General features: G+C 36.7%; 1 protein-coding gene across 1 annotated transcript in view; it reads right to left on the minus strand.

The window, feature by feature from the left end:
• Positions 1-5,495, minus strand: part of LOC306887870 (transcription initiation factor TFIID subunit 2-like) — a 98,944-nt gene extending 93,449 nt beyond the window's left edge. Inside the window, exons 1-6 of the mRNA XM_079445873.1 lie at positions 5,234-5,495; positions 5,086-5,130; positions 4,594-4,754; positions 4,036-4,154; positions 2,149-2,290; positions 34-265 (exon numbers count right to left, since the gene is read on the minus strand). Coding sequence (XP_079301999.1) covers positions 34-265; positions 2,149-2,290; positions 4,036-4,154; positions 4,594-4,754; positions 5,086-5,130; positions 5,234-5,248 — 714 coding nt within the window. The 5' untranslated portion in view covers positions 5,249-5,495. The remainder of the gene's footprint in view (positions 1-33; positions 266-2,148; positions 2,291-4,035; positions 4,155-4,593; positions 4,755-5,085; positions 5,131-5,233) is intronic.
• Between the last annotated feature and the right edge of the window lie 8,678 nt (positions 5,496-14,173).

The raw sequence follows: 14,173 nt of genomic DNA on the forward strand, positions 1-14,173 counted from the left end.
CTAAAAGTTACAGTATATTACATTTCCTCTCACCTCATGCATGTAGGGGTCCACAAGAATCTCAAAGGGCCCCACAGCCAGGGAAATGTTAGGGGCCGCAGTGGGGATGGGCAGCATGTAGTGAAAGGTTTTCTTGCGCATGTCGTGGGTGTAGACTGTTTCCACTAGATCCCCACAGGACACTGCCACCATGGAGGCATCAACTGTGAACTCCAACTTCCATGTGCACAGCTCAGAGTATGAGTCTACACATGGAAACCAGAACCTAGTGGAGAAGATTTGGAAACAATAATTCAGTATTGGAAATAATAACAATCAATTGGTATTATACTCATACAGACAGATGTACACATATATTATAATTAGATTTATTATTATTAATAAATATTAATAATTATTATTAATAATAAATTCCTAATTTAAAAAAAAATAGTTAGTTGATAAATAATGCTGAAACAGGTAGGGCTGTAACGTCCCAGTCGATTAGTCGATTAATTGGTCGATATGGTCTGGTTCGACCAAAAATCTGATTGGTCGATTTTTTGCCGCGCTCATTTCATCAGTTTGGCCGCGCTCATTTCATCAGGTGGAAAGCACTAATTGCTAATGGGGGTGTTTTCAGAGCACCCCTGTTTCACAGGTAACAGTCTGTTTTCAGAACACCCCCATTGTTTTCACTTTTTTTGGATTAGCCCAACCCACTGGAGAAGAGAGACAGATAAGTAGGCTTTAGAAGGTTTGATGCTGAATATTATTTATTTAATAACAAGCTAGTGTAAAAACAAGAAGCTGTCTCCTTCCAAAGAACCAGTGTTAATTTCGTTAACGAAGAGGACGACGAAAAATATTCGTTAACGAACTTTTTTTCTGTGACTAAGATGAGAAGTTGACGAGATAAAATTAATATCTGATGATAAAAACTATGACGAAATGTATGCGCGTCTTCGTTAACGAGACGAGACGGGACTAAAATGTTATTTGAGGACTACCGGACATTCAAAATACATCCTATAGGCTAAGTTGACTGTCTTGTCTTTTAAAATGTGCGTCCCTGTCTCTGGATCGCAATCAGATGAGGGGCGTTTGTATATCTCACAGTATGGCAGCCGCAGTGGGCGGATACGCTACCAAAACGCAAACTAGCGATCTGAAACAATGGCCTCAGCAACTGAATGGTTATAGGGATAGGGTGACCAGACATCCCGTTTTTCCCAGGAGTCACAATTCGTTGTTGATTAACTTAAAGTTAGTGAAGGCGCGATAGGCGGAATCACTCTGATAGAAGTGCTCCACTTTCTCAGTTCTCACACAGTGCGCGATCAGTTCTCAGTTCTCACAATATTGCGCAATTGCGCTGTGCCCACTGTTTGTGTTAGTTTTGAGCCTAAGATGCTTTATTTTTCAGTTATGCACTTTATTTGGTTTCTGCTCTTTTGTTTAATAAATATTCTTTTTTTATTAAAGTGGACGCGCCTTTTGTGTTTATTAAGAGTAAAAGCTTTAAGTCTATTCGTGTCTCAGCCGCGAAGCTGAGCTCTTATGTTCAGCCTCGCTCTGTGCGAGCTGCGCAGAGCGGCTGAAATGATAGTGTCTGACAGTTATACTTATAACATGACAAAAATAATTTTCTAAATTATGTTGCACATTCCTCAAAAGTTCTTGTGATATCACTAGTTGACAACATAGTACTGTTTTCAGAAATCACAGGCTATGATATTGTGCAGGTACACGTGATGCACCGCTGTCAGAGACGACAGACTCGTGTGTCAGACTCATTTCAGTGCAAAATAATTAGGCCAAAAACGATTTAATATACTGCAAATAGCCTATTAGTTTTTTATGTTTATTTATAATTAATTTAGGCAGACAACAAGGCTACCAAGTACTGAGCACAGTGCGTATCTAATTAATGTAACGTACGTTTTTTTTTCTCCACAACGTCATTTTTAGTCGATTTTTAGTCGAAAGTTTCAGGACTTCAGTCGACCAAGATTTTCTTTGGTTGATTACAGCCCTAGAAACAGGACTGTAATCTGTAAAAACTTTCCTGAATCACCTTAATTCAATTGTGATGGCAGCCTAAATTAACCATAACCACTGTCATAGCCATAATCTTCCATTTTATGCATGTGAATGTATGCAGCTTACCGTGTGGAATTCTGGTTGCCAAAGGAGAAAACATGGGCTGCTCTTTCTGCCATACTTCCTTCCACATCAGGTACTACAAAATGCAACCCCCCCTTCGGCTGGTCCAAGGAAAATTCAATGTACACCTTCATAACTTTCATCTCTGCACACACACACCAGCACAGATTATTATAACTGAATAAAATTCTGTGTTTTAAAACCAACTAATCAAAATTCTTCAGATCAGACCTTTTTTGATGCATTTTTAAGAGGCATAGTGAGCACTTGTCAAAATTGCACTTGCTTATAATTTTATAGTAACAGTTTGGACAGGACCCTTTTCTATTCTAACATGGCAGTGCCTCTGTGTATAAGGCACGGTTCAAAAAGACATGATTGATTCAGTCAGTGTGGAAGAACTTGACTGGCCTGCAGAAAGCCAAGTCCTGATCCCAGCTGAACACCTCTGGTGTGACTTTAAATGCAGACCATGAGCCTAAAACTCATCACCAAACCACTGATAATGACCTGCAGAGAGCTGGGACCAAAGTAACAAAGGCTACCATCAGTAACACACTACGCCGCCAGGGACTCAAACCCTGCAGTGCCAGACGTGTCCCCCTGCTTAAGCCAGTACATGTCCGGGCCCGTCTGAAGTTTGCTAGAGAGCATTTGGATGATCCAGAAGAGGATTGGGAGAATGTCATATGTTCAGATGAAACCAAAATAGAACTTTTTGGTAAAAACTCAACTCGTCGTGTTTGGAGGAGAAAGAATGCTGAGTTGCATCCAAAGAACACCATAACTACTGTGAAGCATGGGGGTGGAAACATCATGCTTTGGGGCTGTTTTTCTGCAAAGGGACCAGGACGACTGATCCGTGTAAAGGAAAGAATGAATGGGGCCATGTATAGTGAGATTTTGAGTGAAAACCTCCTTCCATCAGCAAGGGCATTGAAGATGAAACGTGGCTGGGTCTTTCAGCATGACAATGATCCCAAAAACACCGCCCGGGCAACGAAGGAGTGGCTTCGTAAGAAGCATTTCAAGGTCCTGGAGTGGCCTAGCCAGTCTCCAGATCTCAACCCCATAATAAATCTTTGGTGGGAGTTGAAAGTCCGTGTTGCCCAGCGACAGCCCCAAAACATCACTGCTCTAGAGGAGATCTGCATGGAGGAATGGGCCAAAATACCAGCAACAGTGTGTGAAAACCTTGTGAAGACTTACAGAAAACGTTTGACCTCTGTCATTGCCAACAAATGGTATATAACAAAGTATTGAGATGAACTTTTGTTATTGACCAAATACTTATTTTCCACCATAATTTGCAAATAAATTCTTTAAAAATCCTACAATGTGATTTCCTGGATTCTTTCCCCCCATTCTGTCTCTCATAGTTGAAGTGTACCTATGATGAAAATTACAGGCCTCTCTCATCTTTTTAAGTGGGAGAACTTGCACAATTGGTGGCTGACTAAATACTTTTTTGCCCAACTGTACTTGAGCCAATAAAGCTCATTCTGATTCTGAAAGAAAGGATCTGTCGCTTCTTCCCTTCCATCTCAACCTTAAAGAGTGCTCGCAGTGAGGCTGTGTGTTACTTAGCATGAGTGGTCAAATTTATCACTTAGTCTTGGCAAGATGTCATGATGCAGTATAGTCTAATAAATTTGCTACTATTATGTCTATACTAATAAGCAATAAAGAGCATTCTCCATGTTCCTCCTGTTATTTGAGTATGTAATTGTTGCAAAAACAAATGTGAACTTTTCTGCAATAAAAAAGTAATAAAAACATCAAGAAAACCATTAGATTACAAAAGAATCGAGCCGTAACTATTTCAAACAGACATGGAAACTTTAGTTTACAAACTCCACATTAAAACTTCATATCGCTAGATCTACTCACCATCTCCTTGTTTCCAGAGCTCAGAAGGAACTTTAATGGAAAGTTCTCCATTTCCCGCATCTGGATCTACAGCACTAACAGCTGCTGTGTAAGCACTGGAGAAATAGTTCAGGTTCCTCCTGATAACCACACAGTGATACAGAGAAAATATGTAGCAAGATGAAGACAAGAGCAGACTTGATTACCAAAATATTAATACTAATGAGTAAGTAAATAATTTAAAGCAAAGTAAAAAAGTAAATACTGACAGATATACACTGGTTAATTTCAACAAGAAATGTGTGGGTCATATTTCACTCCACAATTATTAAAATAAGAAAAAATATAAATAAAGCAAAAATGGATGTGAAAACAAACATGAAAATAATCCATAAAGGACCTAAAATTCTTTTTCTTTTCTTTTTTTAATTTGCAATTAAATATCACCCAAACATTTGCTGCCAGTTTTTGTTTAAATTTTATTTTATAAACTTAGAAACAAAGATTCCTCTCATTTAATATTACTTTAAGTGTCCATTCTTTGCAAAATAGAAAGTTTATGAATATAACTGAACTTACTGCTTGGATTCATGATGGCAGACCTCAAGTGTGGGGTCGTTGTAAATGAATGGAGCCTCAAGATCATTCACTCTCACCCTGTAGATACGGCACTGCTTGCTATTCAATTTAATACGGTTCAGGTTCATCACTGTTGGAAAGATGGTCAGCTCCACATAACCCTATTCAGAGAAAATTAATGTGTTTTTTAATATACATTTTATATACATATATATATATATATATTTTTTTTTTTAAATATAATTCTGGCACAGTTATCAATGCCATAATCAAAATATATTTTAACATTTTATCAACATTCGTTAAGAGTTTAAAAAAATATATGCTTCAAAACATTTATAATTATCAGACTGTATTATGATCTGTTCAGTATTACATAATAATTTTAATAAAGTTTTTTAAAAGTCTTGTCTCAAACTTCATACTAAAAGTCTGCCCATTTCCCATTTTCTGCTTCATCTACATAGAATCAGAAAATAAATGACGACTCACAATGACAGACTTTCTCTGAAAATTGATGTTGTTGATGCAGACTACCTGATGGGTTGTAAAAAGATAAACAAACAGTAGTGATAAATTATTCAATCATTATTAAATTATGATTTTAATAATCTATCCTGATTTGGCAAGTAAACACAACTGCAATCTTATTCATGCATGCGGTGAGAATAGTGTATTTGATACTTATAGTTTATATGGTCGTGGGCTCTCAAAGCCCTTGTCTTTCTTGCGGTTCATGCTGCTCTTGCGTTTATTCACTCAAACCCTCTTTAACAGGTTCCGTTTCATTAAATCCTTAAGTTTGAAACATAGCTGTAGTCCATCTTGCTACGTTTTAATTTGTGAAATGACTGTAAAGCGTTAAAAAAAATCATGCAACAGAACTGTCCTTTTTCTGCATGTCTTCAGCCATGTTGTTTGTAACCTTCGCCCTCCCGCGCCTAAGGGTTCTTCTTCTTTGGTGTTTACTGGCGGTTGGCAACCTAACTGATTGGTGCATTACCGCCACCGACTGGACTGGAGTCCTGATGGATCAGGATTTTGCTTGCAGGACAACATAGATATATATACTGAGCAGTGTTGGGGAGTAGTTAACTACAAGTAGCGACGCTACTAACTTAACTACATTTTTCAGTAGCTTGGCAGTAGCTCAGTTGCTTTTTAAACAGTGTAGCTTTTCCAGTAGCTAACTACTTTTTGCAGCAAGTAGCGGTGTAGCGCGAGCAAAAGCTACATTGCGTTTTGTCGAGCCTGCGCGAATCAGCGCGATGCAAGGATATTCTTCTTGCTAGATTACAAACTCATTTCTTGCCATTACCGCCACCTGTTGTTTAATCACGCATCTTGCGGCTAACGGTTCACTGACGTACAGAAGTGGGTTGACACACCCATATTATCCATGATGGAGCAAGACGTGGCGGCAGATTTGGAGGATGGAGAAACAACTAACGTTAATTACCCATGGCCTTATTTGTCCAAGTTCATGTCTCTCAAAGAAACGACAAGTAAAGGTTACACTTTTGTATGCAATCTTTGCAAACCAAAGTTTAAAACGCTGTCTACGTTGAAGACCTCAAGCACAAATTTAAAGACGCACATACAGATGAGTAATGGCCATTTTAAATGTATTAATTATCCTGCTTTATTGCTCTCTATGTATTTTTGAGAAAATGTTCTACGTGCAATTTACGTTGGATGTATATTTTGTTCTTGCAATGTTGTATTTGTTGCAATTTTGCACTTTTGACAAACAGTCTGAGATATTTGAGTGTTGTGTGTAATAAAACAATACTCTTTGAAATCATAATTGTATTGCATTGTTTTAAACACTAAATATTTTACTTATAACATTCCTCAGACACTTATTCAGTTATTTATAATATACGTTGTTCAAGAAAATTAAAAGTAGTTTCAATGTAGCTAGCTACTTTTTGATAGTAACTTGTAGTGTAGCTAACTACTTTTCCAAAAGGGTAGCTTGACTGTAGTTTAACTACTTTAACTTACGAGTAGCTTGTAGCTTGTCAAACTACAGTTTCAGAGTAGCTTCCCCAACACTGATACTGAGTAGTCAGTATATATATCTATGGTAGGACAAAACAAAACTTAAAAACAGTACTACGGAGCCCCTTAGAGCTCATGGGGGTGGGAGGAAAAAATATTTTTCAAATCTTTTGCGTTCTCTCGCAAAGATGTTTGCGTTCCCTCGCTAAACTTTGCGTTCTCTCGCTACGAGAGAATGCAAAGTTTTGCGAGGGAACGCAAACATTTTTGCGAAAAATAGAAAATACTGTAGGAACTAGATCTTCTTTAAAATATGCTATTAAGGCTTCTGGAGTCTTTTTGTGAGAGAATTTTACTTCCGCATCTGAAACGCGCCAAAACCGGAAGTGACGCATCCAAAGGGAGAGCGGTCCATTTAAACCACAGGAAAACAGGCAGTCAAAACTCCTATTTGTGAGGGCGGGACCAAGATGGCAGCCTGAGCGGACGCAGTTTTGAATGCTTGCACCAACTTTCTTTATAGCTGTTGCTAAATAAGCTGTATGTAGTTATTTCGGTTTTTCATTTGGTTAATACGATTTGTTTTAATTATTGACGACTGCATTCTGCCTCACCATGGTTCGTAAGAGAAGACTTTCGGCTCACTCAGAAGCTACAAATGCTAACGCTAGCGCAAACTCACTCGTTAGCGTTTGTTGTGGGCATGACTATGTTGCCTCTATGAGCGAGGAGGATTCATTTAGCCTGGCCGAAGAGGAGTTTCCAGCTCTCCCTGTTAACGTTACTCCAAGCAAGTCACCAGCTGCTAAGAAAAAGGCCAGTGCCATTGCAAATATGAATGTTGATGTCTCGTCTCAGTTAGACAACATAATGCAGCTGATCAACTGCCGCTCGGACACAATAGAGCAAAAGATCTCCGATCTGAATGGAAAAGTGGATGCTGTGACATCCGAGTTGCAGTCCGTGGCAGCAAAGGTGATGTCCCTAGAGCGACGCGTGGATCAGGTTGAACAACCGATTAGTCAGATGCAAAGAAGAATGGATGATCTAGAAACCTACATGAGACGGCGCAACCTGAAGCTCATAGGTATCCCGGAGGTGGCTGATGAAAACATCCGTCTTGAAGTCGTCAGGATTTGTCAGGCTGTGCTTCCCAGCGAAAAAGAAAAACTTCCAGATGTTGTCGATGTTGTTCATCGTCTCGGAAAACCACAACAGGGCAGCGGTGGTGGTAGGCCTAGAGCTACCATAATCCAGTTTTCTACGCGTACCTTCAGAGATGCCATTTGGAATGAAGCCAGAAATTCTTCTTTTCTGCGTGACAAAGGTCTGCAGTTTAGGGAGGACTTTTCGAAAGGAGACCGCGAAAGAAGAATGAAGTTATGGCCGGAAGTTCAAAAGGCTCGAGCGGCTGGAAAGACGGCTTATTTTGTCGGAGCCAGAGCCTTTGTAAGGGGAAGGTGAAGTTACTCTCACCAGCTGAGATAAAATCAGACTCTACTGTTTGATTCGTTCTGAACTGACCTTTAATTGGTTGGAGTTATATGTTTATATAACATGACAATTTTTGGATATAACTTTACCTTGTTTTAATGGATGGAGCAGAAACTTTATTGGCGTTACCAAAAATTTATGTTTTTCTGTTTTGAATAAGAGAGGCTTATTTGCAGTTAAAAGTCTTTATATGGTGCTATGTCACATTTTTGACCTTTTTGCCAAACTTAGTTTCATATAACTACGTAGGTTTAATTAGGTTATACGTTTTTTTCTTTGTTCTTTCCTTTTTAGAGTTAGTTGTTTGTCATTTTCTATTATTTCTTTGAATGCCAGGGGTTTAAGAGAACATATCAAGCGTAAGGCCTTGTTTTTGTTTGCTAAAAGGTTTAATGTTGATTTTGTATTCTTCCAAGAATCTCATTCGGTTGCCTCTGATGTGAATTTTTGGCGTTCACAATGGGGCAACGATATTTGGTTGTCTCATGGATCAGTACACTCAGCTGGGGTCTCCTGTCTGAAAAATAATTTTGGTGGTGAAGTTTTGAATTCAGAATGTGATGAAAATGGGCACTTCATTTGTTTAATTTTGAGAAATGTCAGTGAAATTTTTATAGTGGTTAATATTTATGGATATAATAGTAAATCAGACAATGACCAGTTATTATTTTTGTTAGAGGAGAGACTTCTTCATTGGCTATATAAATTTCCTGATGCTTATTTAATTTTAGGAGGTGATTTCAATGTTGTTTTGAATGAATCGATTGATAGATGGCCACCTGGACGACCCTCAAATTTAAACTCTAATTTAAAGCAGTTTATGAACAGGTTTGATCTTATTGATATATGGAGAGAAAAAAGTTTAAATGATATTATGTATACTTGGAGTAATAAGGATGGCTCTAGATGTTCCAGGATAGATTTTTGGCTTGTTTCTAATAATTTTGATAAGAATAATATTCAAGTTAATGTAATGGCAACTCCATTAACTGACCATAAAGCTATTTCGATTAAAATTAATATTTCTCCAAATGCAAACTGCAACAGGCAGCACTCATACTGGAAAATGAATAGCTCTCTGCTAAAGTTAAGTGAAGTTAAACAGGAAACGGAAAGACTATTTAATTATTATTGGGTTAAAGCCAAAAGTGAAGGATTGTTTAAATGTAATTGGGAATTATTAAAATTTGAAATTGGAAAATATCTGAGAAAATGTAGTAGTACAATAGCTAAATCAAAGCGTCAGACGGAAGAGAAAACTGTTGAGGAGATTTTATCTTTATCCAGTATTCCTGCTGATAATTTATTGGATGAGCAGAGAGTGCACCTAATGGAACTACAAAATAAGCTTGATGATATGTACAGGACGCGAGCACAGGGAGCCTATATTCGAGACAAAAATGGTTAGAGCATGGAGAGCAGATGTCTGCTTATTTTTTTAAACTTGAAAAGTCTAGGGCTAAATCCAATTCTATTTCCAAAATGAATATTAATGGATCTATTACAGATAACTTTGAAACAATTTCTAGTTTTTGCTATAATTATTACTCTAATTTATACATATCTAAATTTAGTGAGCCTAGCATGTCAAATTTTTGTAAGCATTTAGGAAGAGTAAATGTAATTAGTCAAGAGGACCAAATATTCTGTGATTCCCCAATTACTATTTCTGAAATTAAGGATGCGATTGAAAGTCTGAAATGTAATAAATCACCAGGTAGTGATGGAATTACTGCTGAATTCTATAAGCAGTTTTCTGAGATTCTTGTCCTGTTCCTTTTTGAAGTGTTCTCTGAAAGTTTAAAGTGCTCTGAACTGCCTACAACCATGACTCAAGGTGTAATCTGTTTAATTCCTAAACCCAAGAAAGATTTACTGCTTATTGATAATTGGAGACCTATTAGTTTGTTGAATAATGATTACAAAATATTTGCTCTTGTTTTTGCTCAAAGATTCAAATTAGTATTAGATTCAATAATTGATGAAAATCAATCTGGGTTTATGAGGAAAAGACATATATTTAATAATATCAGGCTTATTTTTGATCTTATTGATTACTCTGATCTCATTAAAGATGATAGTTTTATATTGTTTTTAGATTTTTTTAAAGCCTTTGATACCGTCGAGCATCCTTTTATTTTTTATTGTTTAGAACGCTTTGGGTTTGGGCGCTATTTCAGCAATGCTATGAAAACTCTTTATGTGGGGGGCAATAGTTCAGTAAAATTAAGTCAAGGCACCACACAAAGATTTTATCTGAAAAGAGGTGTGAGGCAAGGTTGCCCAGTTTCAGTTTATCTTTTTCTTATTGTTGCTCAGGCGTTTAGTCATTTTATTAAATCAAGTGAGTTAGAAGGAATTCAACTTGAAGGGAGAAGTGTCCTGATAAGTCAGTTGGCTGATGACACGGCTCTTTTTTTAAAAAATGCTTGTCAAATTCAGTCGGCTATCAAAAATATAAAAATTTTCTCTAGTGCCTCGGGTCTTTGCTTGAATTTACAAAAATGTGAACTGTTTGCCTTGAAGAGTTGTCATGACACATCCATTTGTAACATTCCTGTAAAGGATGCTCCAGTCTATTTAGGTATGACTATCTCCAAAAATGAACAGGACAGAATCTCACTTAATTTCAATCCTGTGGTCAAAAAAGTAAAGAGTAGATTTAATATCTGGTTACAGAGAGATTTATCTCTTAAAGGTCGTGCTCTGCTGGCTAAAGCGGAAGGCATTTCTAGGCTTACCTATGTTGCTTCCTCAATTCATTCAGATAGTAAAATAAATAAGATAATTGATCAAACAATGTTGAATTTTCTGTGGAAAAACCGTGTGCATTATATAAAAAAATCTGTGATAGTTAATTCATATAAAAATGGTGGTCTTGATTATTTAGATTTTTCAATCTTAAATAACACTTTCAAAATTAACTGGTTAAAGTATTTCTTGAAAAACCCTTCTTCTATGTGGAATTCAGTATCTAGTACTGTTTTTGACAAACTTGGAGGTCTCCCATTTTTGTTAATGTGTGATTACAAAATTGAAAAATTGCCTGTTAAATTGTCAGCTTTTCACAAGCAAGTACTTTTGGGGTGGAAGTTAATTTACAAGCACAATTTTTCTCCACACCAATATTATATCTGGAATAATTGTAATATTCTGTATAAACACAAAAGTATATTTTTGAAAGCCTGGTTTGATAAAGGGATTCTTTTGGTAGGACAGTTGTTGAATTCTCAGGGGTATTTAATGACTTATGATGAATTTCTTTCATATTTTAATTTCCCTGTAACCCCAAAAGAATATGCCTCTGTATTTGGAGCTATTTCTTCTAGTATCGTCTCTTTATGTAGAGGTATTTCATACTCTAAACATGCTTCTTTACTTCACCCTACTGATACTTTCTGTGGCAGAATTTGTTTTTCATCTAGGAAAAAAAATAATAAGGCTATACGTTTATTGTTTCAAAAAGAAATTGTTAGTAAGCCAAGTGTTATTTTCTATTGGTCTAAGTTTATCAGAAATATTAATTGGAGGAAAGTTTGGGTATTACCTAATAAATATCTCATTACAAATAAAATTAAAGAAATTTCATTTAAGATATTGCATAAATATTACCCTGTTAAGCATTTTCTAACCAGATTTATTGAAGATATAGATGTAAATTGTTCATTCTGTTCACAACACCCTGAAACGGTACCTCATATTTTCTGGCATTGTCAATATACAAAGAGGTTATGGTGGGAATTTTCTAGATTTATAAATGACAAAATTTTGTGCAATTTTATTTTACTATATGAACATGTAATATTTGGTTTTTTGAGCTATGACAAGAAGTTTCAAAATGAGGCTTATATAATTAATCTCCTGATTATACTTGTTAAATTTCATATTCATCGCTGTAAATTTAGCAATCAGAAGCCTCTTTTTTCTGTGGTACTTAAGGAATTAGATATCTATATAAGCACCATTAAGGAGAGTACTGACAAAAAAGCTGTTAAAACTGTGAATCTATTTGGTATATTTAATTTATTGTGATTTAGTAAGGCCTTTCATGATTTTATTTTAATTTATCTGTTGGCTTTATACATGCATGTATACTTTTTATTTATTTTATTTGTATGTATACCCTTGGCGCTTTTGTTCTGTATTTGTTCAAGCATTAATAAAAAAAATAAAAAAATAAATAAAAAAAAACCACAGGAAAACAATGGATCGCAATGACAGTTCGGTCGGTGAGGAAATTTTAAATGTGTATTTACACTCGTATGACGGACCACAGATAAAATCACGAGCCTGCTATGCGGCCAAGAGAGCAGGACAGGCCAGGATTAGACAGAACAACGATCAGAGAAGACTAATTGAGTTGATGTGGGGAGAACAGGGCAGCTGTTTGGTGAGAGATCAGTGTTATCTTACAGATATACACACGTTAGCTAATGTAATCAAGCAATAGCAATGCTAGTATTGATACTATCAGTAATAGAAACTAATAAGCATTGATCAGGCTTGTCACACTCGTTAATATCCGACACTAACGTTACGTGATAGTGGTTTCTTATCACCGCAGGAGAGAGAGATAAACACATTTTTGATTCATAGGTGCTTCTGTGGGAAATGCGAGGAAAGCATAGACCTCTCCAGGCCAGCAGACACATGTTTTAGGGCAGAAGTCATTTATTACTCTAAGCTAAATACTTGTATATATGTATAAATACATTGTTAAAGATTTTAATATTAAAACAGTCTGGATAATTTTGATTCTCAATTACAAGTTAACTATTTAGGTCATGACTACCTATAAGTAACACTTTTTGATGCCATTGGTATACACAATCAATAATGATAGCATACAGACAAGTTGTCCGCTGGGCCTACGGTGCATGTGTTGTGTCAGCCATTAGAAGATAGTTTACAGAGGAAGGAGGACTTTATAAAGGTTTTGAATGGCCCCATTTTGTTGAACAATCAATAAAAAATAAAATCACAATCAAGCAGATCTGCATTTATGGTTAATTCAATTCAGTTTTATTTATACAGCATTAAATCATAAATATTATTTCATAGCACTGTTAATACCCAACTCAAAACACATTTCAACTGTATATATATATATGTGCATAGATATATATGTAATGTACCAAACATATACTACCAAAAGAAATACCATCTGACCCATTTAAAAACATTTAACAATCTTTCAGTCTGGGTATCACACTAATGTGTTGTTAAAGTGTGTTAAATGGTGAAGGCTGTGCTAGATATACACCAACAGCCTCATCATGTTGATCCTCTGACTGGAGGGATCTGGAGAGAGGAGCAGGTGTAGTGGACATGACAGTGCTGTGTTCTCCTGGAGCCTGTGGTGACCTGCAGTATTCCTCTCTCATACGGCATATGCTGGGAGAAGCAAACACAAGTTTAGATCACATTCACTGCTGACCATGCTTTTCCACTTGGCGTCCATCACATCTGTTAAGTTACACACCACCGCGGTGTTTGAAGCAGATGTATTAGTGAAGTCCAGTCTCTTCACCTGCACTAACGCACCGAGGCCCGGAAGATACCGTCCTATTTTTTGTTAGGAAACCTGTGGACTCGATGTCCTGACAGGCTGGAGTTTGTGCAACCTCCACAAACACAATAATTTACCATGACAATGATAAATTGAAATAAAAATAACTACTGAAAACACACTGACTCGCGCGTGCTCAAAGCAGAATACAGCGCACGACTCCCTTTTGTGACGTAATATGACGCGATGTTGAAAAAAAAAACGTTTTTTGAGAAAGGTCAAGGAAAGCCTCCCTTTTTTTTATCTAAATTTGTGCCCTCGCGTCTTGTAAAACATTTTCAAACCATGCATTAACGGTTCATGTGGTATTTTCATACAAGGTTATATATTCATTTGAAAAAATTGTTTAACCTGCAATATGCACTTTAAGTCTAGGGTTCATACCTAGGGAGGAATAGCAACACACAGGGGAGTAGTTTGTGTGTGGGGGGGGGGGGGGGGTTGTACTTGCAAACAAAACTAGCAAGTACAACCCCCCCTTGCTTCTGCCTGATCGATTGCTTCAGTCTGTTC

The sequence above is a fragment of the Barbus barbus genome (assembly GCF_936440315.1).
Source record: "Barbus barbus genome assembly, chromosome: 21".
Classification (NCBI taxonomy): Eukaryota; Metazoa; Chordata; class Actinopteri; order Cypriniformes; family Cyprinidae; genus Barbus; species Barbus barbus.